At 40.2% G+C, this 16,444-nt stretch overlaps 1 protein-coding gene across 1 annotated transcript in view; it reads right to left on the minus strand.

Moving 5' to 3' along the window:
• TMEFF1 (transmembrane protein with EGF like and two follistatin like domains 1) overlaps nt 1-16,444 on the minus strand; it is a 117,734-nt gene that overhangs the window by 8,482 nt on the left and 92,808 nt on the right. Inside the window, exons 6-7 of the mRNA XM_050318284.1 lie at nt 4,906-5,054; nt 3,966-4,031 (exon numbers count right to left, since the gene is read on the minus strand). Of these exons, the coding sequence (XP_050174241.1) occupies nt 3,966-4,031; nt 4,906-5,054 (215 nt within the window). The remainder of the gene's footprint in view (nt 1-3,965; nt 4,032-4,905; nt 5,055-16,444) is intronic.

The following is a 16,444-nucleotide window of genomic DNA, read 5'->3' on the forward strand; positions in this document are numbered from 1 at the left end:
AACACAGAAGTTATATTTGATAATGAACTCCTCTAAAGAGCAGGGATCTTAAGATGTGGGCATAATTATGGAATTATGCTCATTTCCATGGCAATAGACTATAGCATCACAAATAAAAGACTATAATGAACTGCAGGTGCAGAGCGAAAAGGACCGTGTAGAAGAAATCTCTTATACAATTGCAGATATTTGAAATAACACCAGCAAGAAAGAGAATGTATCTATACAAGAAAAAAAAAATTCCCAACCATCTATTAGAGATTTTAGATATAATGAAGTCTGTTGATGCAAGCTATGTTTTGAAGATACAGAAGACTTGATACAAGGAAAGAATGTTGCCTAATACTGAGAAGATGTCCACTACTGCCCTGATGGAACAGGCTGTGTTCTGCATGTCTGAGAGGAGAAAAGTGTGGATGTCTCATCCCAAAACTATCATATCCCTCTTCCTCCAAGCAGTTAATTACTGTCACATCTGGTCACAATCAAAGGCTTGTAATAAGCTACAGATAATAATATTAGTCTGTTCACAGAGCTGTGCCATGTCTGGTTTTAATATATGTACTGACACAGAATGTGAGGCCCAGTGAAAGACTGAAAGGTGCAAGGTGCATCCTCTCAAAAAAGGTGGCTAGATAGCCACAGTCACACAGGTTGGAAGTAAAACTTATATTAAGCAAAGAGATGCTGTTAAATGCCGGAGGTGATTCCTAGTATAAAACAGACATTTACCCTCCTATTGACAGGAGAGACCTGTTAGACTGCTTCAGAACTTCAAAGTGAAAGATTTAACTGGTGTAGGAGCCTTGAAAGAGTGATGGGATATAGGAGTTGAAATACTTCAGCAGAAGAACGAGTCATGCATAAAAACTGAAATCCTGATGCTCATCTTGTTAGAACAAAACCAGCAAGCCAGCTGAATCTGGGAGGAGAGACCTTTCTGATGTAAGTTTAGGTAGCCACTTGCACTGCGGGAGAAGGAGACTGTCAAGATTCTAGAGACTAAAAGGTATTATACATTCAGACAATAGAGTTTAACAAGAATAACTCACAGGAACTGAAAGCAAAAGCAAACAGATAGGAATGTGGACTGTTCTCTTATCCTGGAAGAAAAAACATAATTCAAAGACGTTCACTTCAGGATCTCACTATCTCAAATGACCTGACTACTGCATTAAAAAATTCAGAACAGCTTATTTTCACGAAGCATACTCCTGCCATGCACACCATTTGCTGACTGCGAGGTCGCACAAGCTATACACATTAATAATAATAATTATATACAATGGTTTTCCCACTAACTAGATTTCAAAGGCAATTTATATGCAATGAATAAAAGGCTGTTACTTCTTTGGAATAGGAAGCAAAAGTGGTGTTTCACTACATCACATAATAAGATGTATATTCCATTTGGTGCCTTTTATACCTTCATAATGTAAGTGAAAATTGACATTAAATCACTCCAACTGGTACATCATATGCAGCGAAAATTTGTGAAGAGAGAAAATAACATGAAGCTTTTTGGCACTGAATGACTTTTCAAGAAGAACATAAGGAATTTTGAAAGCCATGGTGTGATGGCTTTACTCAGCAAGGCCATGGGAGTGCAAAACAAGTATAATGACAGAAAAAGTAAAGACCAGAGCTAACAGAGAAGGTACCAACCCCTTGCAACAAAACCTGCATCAAGACCAGTCCTGAGGAGAAAGAACAGCGCGTGATGTTCATTAGTGATTCCTTCCTGTGTGGAATGGAAGCACCCATTTGCAGACTGGAGTCTATTCTCAGGGAAGTTTGCTGCCTCCCTGGGGCCTGAATTAGGGATGTCACCACAAGACTGAAAAGGTTATTACAACCTTTAGACTGCTACCCACTGCTGCTCTTTCACATGGCTACTGATATAGCAACAAAAAGTCTGAGGTCAATCCAATGAGATTTCAGAAGCCTTGGGGACAATGCTGAAAAAACTTGAGAGCATAGATAATGTTTCCCCTCAATCCTCCCAATAATATGGGGAGACTTGAAAGAAACAGATGAGCACAGAATATCAATATCTGGCTCTGGGACTCATGTTTCCACCAAAAATTTGGGGTTTTAAATCATGGAAGAGACTGAAACACAAGGTATGCTGGGGCCTGACAGGACTTACCCTGTCCTGTAGGGTAAAATGCCTTTTTGGGCATAAGATGGTGGGACTGATGTGGGTTTTAAACTAAAATTAATTCGGGAATGGGATGCCAATAGAATTGCAGTAGGTAAGACGTGTTGGCATGGCATCACCTGAGGGTGGCAAGTGCTAGTGGGAACACTTGCACTGCTCCTGGGAGCACGGAGAGCTCAAGAGCATATCTGAAATGCTTGTACACCAACAAACAAAGCATGAGAAACAAACAGGATGAACTGGTCAGAGCACAGAGCTATGGTATAACTGGTATTTACATGACTTGGTAAAATGAGTCCTGCAATTGGAGTGTTAAGATAAAGGGCTGTTAAGGAGGGACAGGCAGGGCAGAGAAGTTAGAGGTATCATGCTATATGTACAGGAAAGATTTGATTGTACAGCACTTAGAATTAGTGCTGATGTGGCTGAGAGCCTCTGGGTGAGAGTTAGAGGGATGGAAAACAAGGAGATGAGGTAGTGGATGTCCATTACTGAGTGCTCAGCTAGGATGCAAGTTATTCTATAAGCAATTACGAGAAATTTCTGGATTGGTATTCCTTGTCCTTATGGGATATTTTTAACTTCACAGACATTGTCTGGGAACATAGTGCTGCTGTGGTGAACTGGTCTTGGAAATTCTTGATGTTTGTAGAGATAATAACTTCTTGTCACAGGTACTCAGTCAGCCAAGCCCTCTTAGGCTTGCCATTTGTGAATAGAGCACTAACGGGGGATGTAATCACAGGTGTCTGTCTTGGCCATAGAGATCATGAAATGGTTGAGTTAAATGGTTGAGTTTCCAGCATAATGAGAAAAAAGGACAGCAGGGTTGCTACCCCGGACTTCAGGATAAAAAACTTGAAGCTATCCATGGAACTATTTAACCAAGTACCTTGGCAATCTGCTTTTCAGGGCTTAGGGCTCCACAAGTGCTGGTCAGTTTTTAAGAAGCACCATTTAGAAGCATAGGAGCAGACAATTCCATTGTGTTATAAGTCAAGCAACTGGGGCAGAAGACCAGCTTGAGTGAACAGGGAATTCTTTGTGGAGCTCAAGAGGGAAGATAATTTGTATGAACACTGGAGGTGAGGTCAGGTGTTCAAAGGAAGAGTACAGAGCTGTGGTTCATATATGCATGGAGAAAACACAAAGGCCAAAGCTCATTTAGAGTTGAATCTGGCCAGTGTTGTGTAAGACAGCAAGAAGGGCTCTTTAAAGTGTGTTAATAAAGAGAGGAGGTCTTAGAAAGCATTGGACTGATAATTGATGTGGATGGTCATGTGGCTAACAGGGATGAAGAAAAAGCTGAGACATTAAAGGTTATTAAAGGCAAGGTAAGGTTCATACAGGTGAAACATTTTCAACCAAAGTGATTCAATGTGTATTAATTTACTGAAAACATTTTTAAAACAACCTAACAAATACAGCATCATCCTTTTTTTTTTTTCAAAAGTTAACAGAAGAGATGGGATCATGGGAGGGAGGCTTGTGTTATTTCATCAGGAATGTTACGGCTTGGTGTCTTCCAGTAAAGTCATTCTCACAGCACCTGGAGGGAGTCTAATCCTGTGGCCACTGCACAGGGTGGTGAGCAGTTGGGCCACTTGGAGGAATACAGCAGGTAAAACTTACAAAACACACACGCCTTCTTGCCAGCCTTGCAACACGCTGTAAGAAAAACGCTGTTCACACGTCTGTCTCTGTTACAGAAATCAAAGCTGTAAGGCAGACAAGAAGGGACTTGCATGCTCTGTTCCCTCATCTTGTGAAGCCATAACCAAATAGCACAAAGTCTGCACAGTACCTTTCACTTCTGGCCGATACTGCATGCCATCATCTTTCTTCCCAACTGCATTTGTGTCATCTGTTTCTAGGTGATAAATACATGCATGGTTAGCTATTAGCAAAGGCTGTTTTCCAGACCACTACATGTACGTCATTGAGAAGCCAGAACAACATTCAAAGAATTATTTTAAATTGCAGTAAAACTGGACACATTCCCACATTGTTCCTCCCATACAACCAGCTTGGTAGCACACCTGATCAGTAACCTTGGAGGCCAGACCAACACATGGCACATCTCAAGCTGTAGGTTTTGAACTAAAAACTTTTCTGCAGTATGGACCTCGGATATTTTGGTGACAGTCTGTTTTGGTGCTGGAATGGTCCAAGTTACAGATCTAGATATAACTGGCCAAGACATGGTGGAAAGCTGTTATTCCCATGAGAAAGTCCTAAATGTAAGCCCCCAAACTGAAGAGTCGTGCACAAGGCAGTAGACAGGGGGTTTCAGTGGACCATGCCAGCACTGGAAAAGCAAATCCTAAAATCACTTAGGTGGGAAAAGACCATTAAGATTAATGGATTAATATTTGTGTGATTGGGACCCAACTCGATTCACCTTGGAAGCACACTGTACAATGCACAGCAGCAAGAGGGAACATTTCCCACACACCCATATTCCTTTTGCTCTCCCACTTCTTACCATGCTCTTGTGTAAGAACTGTTGGATAATGGTTTAGATTTTCCTAAGAGCTTTTCCTGTCTTTCCAGGTAACAACAGCCAAAGAAAGGTTATGTAAACACAGCACACATGTATGTAGTGTGGGAAACTCAAAACTACAGGTGGGTAGTTCACGGATATGTGGATCAGTGACTTCTGATCAAAAATGGAAAAGGGAAAGCTCTACCAAGCCCACCTATGTCAAAATTTACATTTACCAGAAAAAGAAACTTAAGCCTACCCGAGCAGTGTCCAAGATGCCTGATGTCAATCTGCTCTTGCCTCAGACATGACGCTTCTCTAACAAAGCATGGATTGTTATAGGAACTTCCATCAGAAGCACATACAGGATTAAAACTGTATCCACTGCAGTCTATATTACATACACACCTGTTAATTGAAACATACAACAAAACAAAATTGACATCCAGCAAACAAAAATTGTCATGTTCAGTCCTGAGTAAACAGGAGCTCACACATCAATGCCAGAGGAGAAGAGTGTGCTGCATGAGGATGCTGAAGAAGTCATTGATGTCTCAGGCTTCCAAGCAGAATGTACAAAATTATGAATAGTGTGCTTTTTAATAATGTATTAATGTTTCTTGTAGTTTTACTATGATATCAATCTCATGGAATACACCCAAAAACTGATAACACATTGCTAGGAAGATTTGCTACATTAATACACCAGTTCGTAGTGTCTGTTCTCTTGTGTGAACAAAAACAGAAGAATATTCTACTTTTTTGGGGGTTGTTAGGATTCTTGAGAGGCAAAACAAAAAGGACTCCCATTTCTGTCAGGCAGTAAAAGGAGTTCTATTTCAGAGGCTGTAGAGACTCAATATGCTTGCTTAATTGTGTCATTTCAGCAACACATTCATTCATACCTTTGAAAGTTAACAATGGGTCTATTATGATGTATTTAAAACAGGATTACACAACCTGAATTATTCCACATTGCATCCATTGACACTTTGGTTGTTTTGAACAAAACATTTTCCACATAATTTGCAACGAGGGATTGTAAAATGAAAATTGGAAAAATTAAAGACCTAGCATGTAACTGGTTCCTAACTACACAAATGTAGGACAGCCAAAGACTCTCACAGGGCTATTACTTAGCTGGTTATGGTTAGATAGCTTTGTAGCCCCAACAAAAAGTCCTGAAATTTTATGAGTAAATGGCACAGGAAAACTTTCCAGCTTTCCAAACACACACCCCTTGTTTATTTCTATCAATATTCTATTTTCTAACTGAACTTCTATTTTTGAATGAAAGTTTCTGTAGATGTTTCACATTGCTCTGTAATCTCCTCTCCACCTCTGGGCTGCAGAAAATAAGGAGTGTGGCTGCAGAATGAGGGGGAGGACAAGGTGGGCACCATGTCCAGCTCTCAGTCGAGCTCCTCTTGATGTTGTGAGTGTGAGAAGAGCCACTCTGCACCTCCTAAGAAGGTGGTAGTGGGCAACAAGGTCCTCTCCTTGCCAGAAGGTTCTACACAGGGGGCATGTGGTCTGCCTGCCAGGAGCTGCCACTAGCTTCATCTTGATTTACTCTTGTAAGTCACAGTTCTTTCCCACTGTTCCAGATAAAATCAAACTATTAGATGGATGTATGTATGCCTCAAGCCAGTAACAAATCTTGCAGCAGAACCCAATTACATGCTGCAGAAACACTGAAGATGTCCAGGATACTTTTCCCTCTTCCTCTTTTCCCATGAGCACCTTTTGTTGCTTAATTTAAATATGCTAATTTCCAGTAATACTTCATGCCTGTGAACTTCAGACTGTTGCTATACAAAAGAACATCTCTAGTGCAAACAGGGTTTTAAGTGCACCTATTGAGAATGAAAAACTGCCCCAATAATGAGCTTCTACACATCTTAGGGACCTATCTCCAAGTACTAATGAAGGCTTTAAATATCGATATGATGAGCATATGATAATTTTTCTTACTAGAAGTGGTAATGGTTGTAAACCTTAGAACCAGGATGGAAATACTATTTTGTTTCCATGCTCCCAAATGATTTTAAGACTAATAAGGGATTTATTAGGATTTACTACAACACAAAAATTAGGCTCATGGCTTAGCAGTTGTGCGTATTTATTGAACAAACTAGCAGAGAGCGAGTCCTAATTTATATGACACTGGCTATGTGCTTACAGATACCTTCACTCAACCTCAGGAATCAGGCAGCACCACTGCCTGTGAGCACCTATCCTTGTCAAAGCTGAGCACACTTGCATATGTATGTCCAGACTAGTTCCATCTGTATTTCTATGTCCAAACAGATCTAAATCTGTCTGTAGTCACCATCCAAGGTCTGTAGCATCCTAATTATGGCTGGGTTTTGTCATTCCTGGCAACAAATAACGCGTGTTTTGAAAATATTTTTTTCTTCCTCATGGTGACATTACAGACTAGAGCTGAAACTGCTTGGAAACTGCTTACGTTTCCATGCTTTGCTGAGCTTAGATTTAACATCTAATGTTAAATGCTTACTTTCTTATAACAGTCAAATGCTTGTTTTAGGAGTAGTTGTGAATTTTTGAGCCTGCTTTTCTGATAAACACTTCTCAGTCTTAGTCCTAACCATCTCTTCAATGTACAAAAATTTCAAATTATCTGCCTGGTGCCATTAGCTACTTCTTCTCCTGCCACCATGATGCCAAATGGTGCATCCAGCCTTTCCCAGGTCATTTAGTTACTGGTTACTTGACAGAGCTGCCTCACATGTAAAAGCAGGTGGTTCAAGTACACTGTGGGGTAATGAACAGTTGAACTGGACTGATGTAATTTAAAAAACCTGAAACTATTATTCCAACAGAAAACCCTGAATCCTTTCAGAGGGCTGAAAGGGAATGAGTTAAGGTGAGGACATAGCCTGGGCATGATACTCTGAAGGGAGAAGGATCCACAGATGCTGTAGGGTGGCAGAGAGGGAACCAGTAGCACATGTTAGAAGCCTGCACTCCTCAGAGAGTCTGTGCAGGGTGCAATGAAGTTGTCCTTGTTCGTAGACAGTTTCCACTAGATCAAAATTACATTCAGGACTGCAGGAAGTGCCAAACTTGAGATGGGAGCAGTGACCTATGGGGAGTGCTGCTCTTGACAGAAAACATGAAAAGAATGTTGTTTTTAACTGCTCAGTGTTTGTGAAGGAAGGTAAAACCGTGGGAGAGCAAGTTGCCGCTCTGATGCTGCACATCAAACACATTGACACCGGAGGCTGAGATCCTGTGAGAGGACAGGACCACCACGGACTGAAGCAAAAGAGCACTCAGGAAAGTACTGGAAGACCCACAAACAAACCTGCTATGAAATACTGGAAATATGTTGTATCCTGAAGTCAGAGAGCTACAGAGGGCAGACAAGAGCTTGACCCTGAGGTGACAGAAAATCCAACAGCCTGAGGGGAGCCAACTCCCCCCACCAGCCAGTTTGAGAGCTAAAGCCAGACAGATGTTGAAGCTCAAAGCTACCAAGCAGAGTCTACATCATTGAACTATCTCACAGACCATAAAAACAGCACACAAAGTACATGAGAAGACATGGTAGACAGTGTCAATGAGCTAAAAGTGGGATCTTAAAAGGGTCTGTCTTATCAGAGGCTTTTGCAGGCAGGAGAACCTGTGAGGCACCATGGACTGTGGGCCTTGTTTTTCTTCACAGTTAAGACTGAATCTGAATACAAAATTGCTGTCTTATATTGTAATCTGTTCCCTGAAAAGTCTCTCTTATGCTGAGGAGAGAGCACAAAGAGAGCAGAGTAAAATGCAGAGAGCTGTTCATGTAGTGAGGGCAGGAAAAACATGACAATGTGAAGAGGGATATGTGTGAGGAGCACAAGAAGGACACCCAGGAAGAGAGAGAGTAGACCTTAACTGCAAAATTCCTAATATCCCACCTTTCAAGCACGAATTCTCACTTTTGCCCTAGCTCCCACCAGCACTGTGTCCATGTACTTCAGTCCATCACACAATAGTATTTGTAATAACAGAAAACTATTCAGATATAGAATCTTCATTTCTTCTGTGAGAAATGATCTATCTAGAACCTCTGAAATACTGCTATTTTGACACCTCAGCATATTTTCAGAAATGTTAAAGGCTGGCCTGAGTTTGGATGGCTGACACAGTCCTATGAGAAGACTGCACGTGATGATGTTCAGTCATAAACAACTGCAGAACAAGATCTTGTATTTAAGCCTGTAGTGTGGAAAGCATGAGGTTCAAACTTCAAGATCTGTTACCTCCACGCTGGAAGCAGACCAGGAAGGTGCATATGGAATAATCACAGCTTAGGTGAGTAGCCAGCCCGATTCCTGGGGTCACACATAGGAAGTCTCCTTGGCAGGCAGTGCCTAAGCAAACAGTGCTCTGACAGGTATGTTTATTCCTTAGGAGTGACCCCACAAGGGAATGAGGAAGGACCTTAGGAAAGAAAACCTGGAATCATGCATATTTTCACAAAAAGAAAAGTAATTCTTTTGAAATCTTGCAAACAAAAATGCCACAGTACCTTTAAACATAGAACCATTAATGTTAGAGAAAAATCATCCAGTTCAACCATCAACCCAGCACCACCACCATGTTCACCACTAAGCCACGTCCTCAACCACAACCACATATTTTTTGAACACTTCCAGGGACAGTGACTCCACCGCTTCCTTAGGCAATTTGTTCCAAAAAAATAAGTACCTATTATCTAATCTAAACCTCCACTGGTAGTACAACTTGAGGCCATTTCCTCTGGTCCTGTCACTTGTTACCTGGGAGAAGAGGCTGACCCCCACCTGACTACAACCTACTTTCAGATAGTTGTAGAGAGCAATAAGGTGTCCCCTGAGCTTCCTCTTCTCCAGGCTAAACAACCCCAGCTCCCTCAGCCTCTCCTTACAGAACTTGTGCTCCAGTCCCTTCACCAACCCTGTTTTCCTTCTCAGGACACACAGCATCACAATGTCTTTCTTACAGTGAGGGGCCCAAAACTGAACACAGGATTTGAGGTGTGGCATTGTCAGTGCCAACTACAGAAGGGCTGTTGGCCACACTACTTCTGATACAAGCTAGGATGCCATTGGCCTTCTTGGTCATCTGGGGACTCTGCTGGCTCATGTTCAGCCAGCTGTCAGCCAGCATCCTCAGGTCCTTTTCTGCCAGACAGATCGCAGTATCTTCCATTCTAGTAATACCATACTATCCTTCTCCTACATATCAATTATTTATTACTGCTATTTGGAGTAACTTCTAGGAACAACTGCCTGAAGTCCAGCAGTGACGCAAGCATAAATTCTTATGTGAAGCTGATCTTCAGCTGCTAAAACTGAGGATAAGCACAGAAAAGACTGTATAAAAAAATCCAAAACACTCAAAAACCCACAATAAAAGACTTCTCTGCTCTCCCAGCTGCTCTTTCAAAGTGCCAGCCTTCCCTCAGGCTTGCCAGAGGTGTTGCCTCATTGGGTAAACCAATCATCACATCTCAATACAAGTCAAGAGGATGGTAAAATCTTAGCCCTGCTACTGATACTGGGTGTTTTGCCACCTTTGTTTGGAGCTGAATGAGGACTCCACGGCTTGAGCCACACTGCTACTCTACTGTTGGCTTTTGTATATGTTTCACAAACATGATCCTGATTAGTTCCCCATGAAAATAAAGAAAAACTACCAACTGGCACCTTCTGCCTGATGTGTGGCTGCTCAGGACAACCTTCAGAAGAAAAGAATCACTTAATGAAAAGTCACTAACAGAACTGTGTACTAAGGACATCTAGAATGTGCTTGATGAGTCCTTCAAATTTTTGCTGTAAAAGCCACACTGGAATAAAAGGAATGAGAGGACTGCAAGAGTTTTTTTTCACTATAACCTTCTTATTGGTTTTAACCAAAAAGGATTAAAACAGGGAGTTAATTCTTCAAGTGGATGTCTTGCTGAAGGGGGTGGCTGCTTAGTGTCCTCAACAGACCTTTTCTCTCACTTAGCCTGGGAAAGTCATCAGGACATACTCTGATGCTTTCCTGATGTACTAGGTAGGGCATACAGAAAAAAACCCTTAACTTTGGCACCTGCCATGAGAGAGCTGACACCCTAAGAAAAAAGGCAGCAGCTTGCCGTGACAATGTGCTTTTTTAAGTTGCATGCGTATCACTCATTAACACCACCAGTTAAACAAAAAAGCATTCGAATTTCAGGGAAGTACAAAGTGATTTAATTAAACCACACAAATTTTTAGGTGGTTTTAATAAATAAGAAATGAAGATGTACAACTCATTTTTTTAGAGGCTTCTAGGTGTAACAAAGGAAATGTGCTTAATAAAGTGACAAGCTCAGGCTGTAAGAGCACTTGCTGCTATCAGTAAATTAATTAGATCCCCAGAGATCAGAACACATTTCAAGGCTCCCTTTTGTTTTCAGGCTTCAAGGTGTACGTGGTCTGTTGGAAGTTCTGTGTGCTTAAAACCCATGGTAGGTTCAAAGAAAAGAGAAGGGGAAAAAAGGAAAGGAAAGCATTACAGATTTGTGGAGCAGGCTTGGCTACTGGGGGAGACTGCCATTTCCAACCAACACATCAGGCTACTGCATTTGTGCCCATCTGGGGTGTGCTCACAAATGTATTTTTCTGGCCAGGCCTCACAGGGAGTGCTGCTTGCTATCCCTTCCCAGGAGCTGACAGCAACAGCGAGCTTTCTCAGGTACTCACCGATTTATTGGCACATCTGCTTACAAATGTAAAATGGAAACACTAGAGTAAAACAAAGTGTGTGAAATGCACACAGATGGATAAGGGTATGCTTGATGGAATTAATTTAGGCGAATTGAAATATCAGGAGTGTAGCAATTGCAGTTAGGAATATAACCATGCCAAATGAAGGATTACCTTACATTTGATGTTTCTTCCCTTGTGTGCAATAGCTCCCAGATGAAACCTGAACTAAGAAAATCTGGATTTCAAAGTGATTTTTCTACCTATTTGACTGGAGTTGAATCTTCATTAGGTTTTTGGTGTGTTTCTTAAAATCCCATTGTAGCACAAAAGAAGTAGAATTCAATTCTACAAACTTCTCTGTGCCCTTCTTGAGCACTGCCAGTTTTCACTTCTGCCCATCAATGCAGAACACGCTTTGAATACCATAAACTTCAGCTACTTTCCAGACATCACTACATTTCCATTTTTAATTTCATGGCATGGCTCCCTCTGACCACTGTAGAAATTTAGTCCTTACCTGCATTGAGCTTCTCTCAGCATACATGGTGAACTGATGTTTCCTCTCTCAAGAGTGATCTAACCCTCCCTCCACCCTCAAATAACAGGAACTTTCAAAGACTTGGCACACACTGCTACGAAGATCACTAAAAATATACATTAAAAAACCAGGCCTGGATTATTACCCATCTAGGATCTATTCAATTCTGTAATAGTTGGTATAATGAATTATGCTATTTCTCTCATGAGAATATCCTGTAGCCCGGTTTTTCATAATTCAGTAATCCCACAATACAGTCTTAAATCCCTTGTTTAGGTTGATTTTCTTTATTGTTTGTATAGTTTGTTTACACATAAATACTTATGATTTTTTCTCTGCTGGACCAGAAAGCTGTGAATTGCATTTAAACAGGTTTAGAACACCTTACCTTATGAATATCTACATACAATTAAAAAAAAAAAAAGTTGGTAAATGAGTGAGAAAGTGGTCAAAGAGGAAAGCTTAAACTCGCATGCCAGACTTCGAACAGCCCAAATCTTTCCCTGGAGGACAAATTATATAGATAAGGCAGAGACTAGGACTTTGAAATGTCCACACTGGTATTTCTAATTGTTAATAATTTTACTTCTGAATTTCTGGTCATTGTGTAAACAGACCCTACATAAATTATAGGCCAGTTGCACCTATGTGTTGATGAGACACACTTCCTTTCTAAAGTAAATCTTGTAAAATGGTAATCTCAAATGGTCTTTTTGGGGATCAGTTGTCAATCTTTTTTGAAAATCTACATCATAAGTCAAAACAGATCTTTGATAGCATAGTACACTTATTAAAAAGAGACTGAATGTGTTCAGAATCTCATTTCCATATTTCGTATCTCATCTGTTAAAAAAAATATGTAAAACCGAAAACATGACAAATTTGAATTTTTACAGCGAGGCTATTTTTAAGTTAATGATTCCCTTATCAAAGAAAAAAAAGGGTGACCAAGATGACCACTCAAGTGGGGCCTTGACAAGGTGGAGGAACCTCTAGTAGTCTGAAGATGACAGGAAAACCACAGTATAGACAGTAGGTGGACTGGTCAGGGAGCAGCCCTGCAGAAAAGGACCTGAAGGTCCAGAGGGGCAGCAGGCTGGGGGACTGTACCACATAAGGGTCACCAACAGAGCAAGGAAAATGACTCTTGGCCTTCATTCAGCACTCATGAGGTCCCATGTGAAGCACTCTGTCTGGTTTTGGGACCCTCCAGTAACAGCAAACACTTAGAGAAACTGGAGAGGCTCCAGTGGGTGAGGCACTGCAATGGATAGAGAGTCAGAGCATGGGCTGTGTGAGGAATAGCTGGGGCACTGCACTTATTCAGCCTGGAGAAGAGGAGGCCAAGGAGGTGATTGCTGTCACCAACAACGTAAGAGGGATTATCAAGACAGAGGGAGGTTCTTCTCAGAGGCGCACGGCAGAGAAGTGAAAGAAAACAGCTGCAAGTTGCGGAGAGGGAAATTCTGATTGAACTGAAGGAAATTATTCCTTAAAGTGAGAGAAGCTCAGCTCTTAAACAGATATGCCCAAATGTCAAATCTTCCTTCATGGAGATGGTCAGACCTCTCATGGAGAAGCCTTTCAGCTCAAACGAATTAACTATCCCTGGTTGCAGTGCAGGGCAGGAGCCCAGACCAGGTGATCCCTTAGAGATCCCTCCAATCTAAATTAATCTACAGTTCACTATTTCATTTTGGATATTATTTTCCTGAAGTTACAACACATTTTAAAATGCCTTTTAAAGCAACATTCCCTTTAAGACTTGCAACATGTTGGTGTGTTGTTTTATTCGGGTATCTAGCAACATTTTGGCATTCAAGAGGAAAGAGACACCCCACAAAAACAGTACAAGAGCAGAGGATGTAACTCCTCATAAGCAATACTAGTTTTTACATTAGAAAGATACTTCACTTTCAAAGAAAAAATGAGACGAAACTCCCGTTCTTCAGTTGAATTAGTATATTTAAAATGTCCATATTAAAGTAGTATAACATATATAATTTTTATTAATACAAAAATTTGTGGAAAAAATGACCAGATAATAGTAAGAAGACTTTAAAAACATGGAGATCAGAATCATTTGGAAATTGAAGTCTTACAGAGAAATCTATGTACTTAAGTGCCCACCTTTCTAATCACAATAGTAAAAAAACCAATTCCACCAGTATGTTTATATTACCAATTTCTTGCCAGTGCTGCAGGTGGCTATTGTAAAAAATTTTAAAAACATTGTTATTTAGCTCTCAAAAGACTCTAAATAATCATTTCTGTTTCAGTCATGTGCCGTTAACTGAGGTATCATGTTGTTTAGAAGCTTTATAAAAATTACACTGAACATTATTTACCTGAGTTTTACGAAAATTCACCTGGAGTTCTTAAAAGCCACAGTAGCATTACAAATACTAGACTGCTTTCACTGTAGAAAGAGTTGACCTCAGTGCTACACTGAGGAAAACTATTTTGCAACCACATCTGTCTTAATTTGTTTTGTATTCATGCTGTATTATTTAAAGTGTTTTAATATTTCTGATTGAATGGTTTCAGGCAGCAGTTTTTCCCATGACATATACCACCTGTTTCAGTTCTGCTGCTAAATTTGAAAAAAATCACAGCCAAGCCATGTGAATCCTGTTGTTTGCATCCTGTTACCTCAGACCTACAGAAAACCACTGTTTGGACAATATTGAATATTATGTGTTTATGCAACTTAGGACTAGTGCATCCATAAGTGACTGTCTATGCCCTTGAAAAGATTAACCACAAACTAACAACTTTTAGAAATACTTACAAGTTGTATGGGAAAAGAAGAAAAATATGTGATTATATATTTCTGTGATGTTTCCTCAGCTTGATTCCTTTTTGTGTTTAGATAAAGAAATAATGTACTGATTTGCAAACAGCCGAACACAATTTTTTTAAGTATGCTGCTTGTCATGACCCCCTCCTCAGACACTATTTCTGTGTCTCAGCTACTCCACTTAGAATCAGCACTGAAATTTTTTGTAGAGGCAGTGGAAATTCTAAAGTTGTTTATATTTTTGCATTCAGTTTACTATGCATTGTTACCACTTCTGGTTTAGATAGATAATGTTTCTGTGAAATCGAACAAAATGAAGACACAAATCTAAAACTCCGTGCAAAGCCTGAGCTCTTCGGACTATGTGTGAACCAGCCTAATAAAAGCATATGTAGCATCTTTGATCAAGAGATAACCATGTTTTAAAACCAACCATGAAAATGAAAAATCTGTAACTTTTTCAAAGGGGAAAATGCAATTTAGGAGCAACAAAAAATTGACATCACTGACTTGTAATATGGAGTGCATCTCAGCTCTGTATAACTGATCTTATAAATTTGCTTTTAAAAATCACAAAGATTTGGTAATTACACAGATACACAGATAAATTTAGGATTGGAGGGATGTGTAGAGGTCAACTAGTCCCAGCCCCTGCTCGAAGTTGGTCCCAAAGATGTGTCTGATCAAGTTCAGACCATCTCTATGAATGGAAATGCCAGATGTGTTTGAGTATTCAACCACTGTCATGGTGGAAACATTTTCCATTATGTCAAACCAGGATTTCCCATGCTTTGACATGGGCCCATTTCCCATCCCAATAGCACTGGGCAACTCTGAGAAGAAAGGACTTACTTAGACATCAACAAGTTCAACTCCAAAGATCAGGAAGAGCCAAGAGGTCTTGCTCCTGCTTTTGTGTTGTAAGATTCATCCTACAGTTTTCACTGAAAGTAGCAGGTACCAACATTTTTTGCATGGAACTCTCACAGCTATCCAGGCCCAAAAGACAAACCACAGTCTGTATGGAATAAAACTGTCTTTAGCAGGATCTTTCCATTATGGCAAGAAATTCTGCCTATTCTGTGCTCCAGGCTGTTGTGGTTGGCCTCTTGGCAGGTCCTGGGATTCCTCACTAATGCCAGTTCTTTTATCTCAAACCACTCAACACTTGCTGGCATCTGTATCTCTCCTCTCACCAATGCACTAAATATTTTATCCTTAATTTGATTTCTCTATTCAAAAATCAGGATTCAGATACTATATTGCTTCTCAAGAACACTCAGAACAGAAGAAGACGATGTTTATAAGGTCTCGGATTGCACAGCTTGGAAAAGAAAATGAAAAAATGCATAAATGTATATTTCCTGTATGTATCATGAATATGGTTCAAGATTATCTATTAAACATTAGGAAACAGTTCAGCTAACTCATCCAGGGACTATGATGAAACAAGATTCTTTTTAAATGCCTTCTGTAATCATGTAAACACTATGTTTTTAGCATTACAAGGTGCAAGCAAGGGCCATGCAGGCCTAAGAAATCTACTTGAACAGAACTAAATGTACGTCTTGTTTGTAGTTCAATAGACATTACACCACTATTCAAAAATTTTCAGTGGCCATTCTCATGTCTTAAAAAGGAAAATCAAAGCAAAACATTTCTATGAAATTAAGGTATTTCGTGATTAGCTAGAATTAGGGGTGATAGCGTTTGTAATATGGTGCAAAATTGA

Source organism: Myiozetetes cayanensis, unplaced genomic scaffold (genome assembly GCF_022539395.1).
Source record: "Myiozetetes cayanensis isolate MyiCay16 unplaced genomic scaffold, myiCay2020 scf1, whole genome shotgun sequence".
Lineage (NCBI taxonomy): Eukaryota > Metazoa > Chordata > Aves > Passeriformes > Tyrannidae > Myiozetetes > Myiozetetes cayanensis.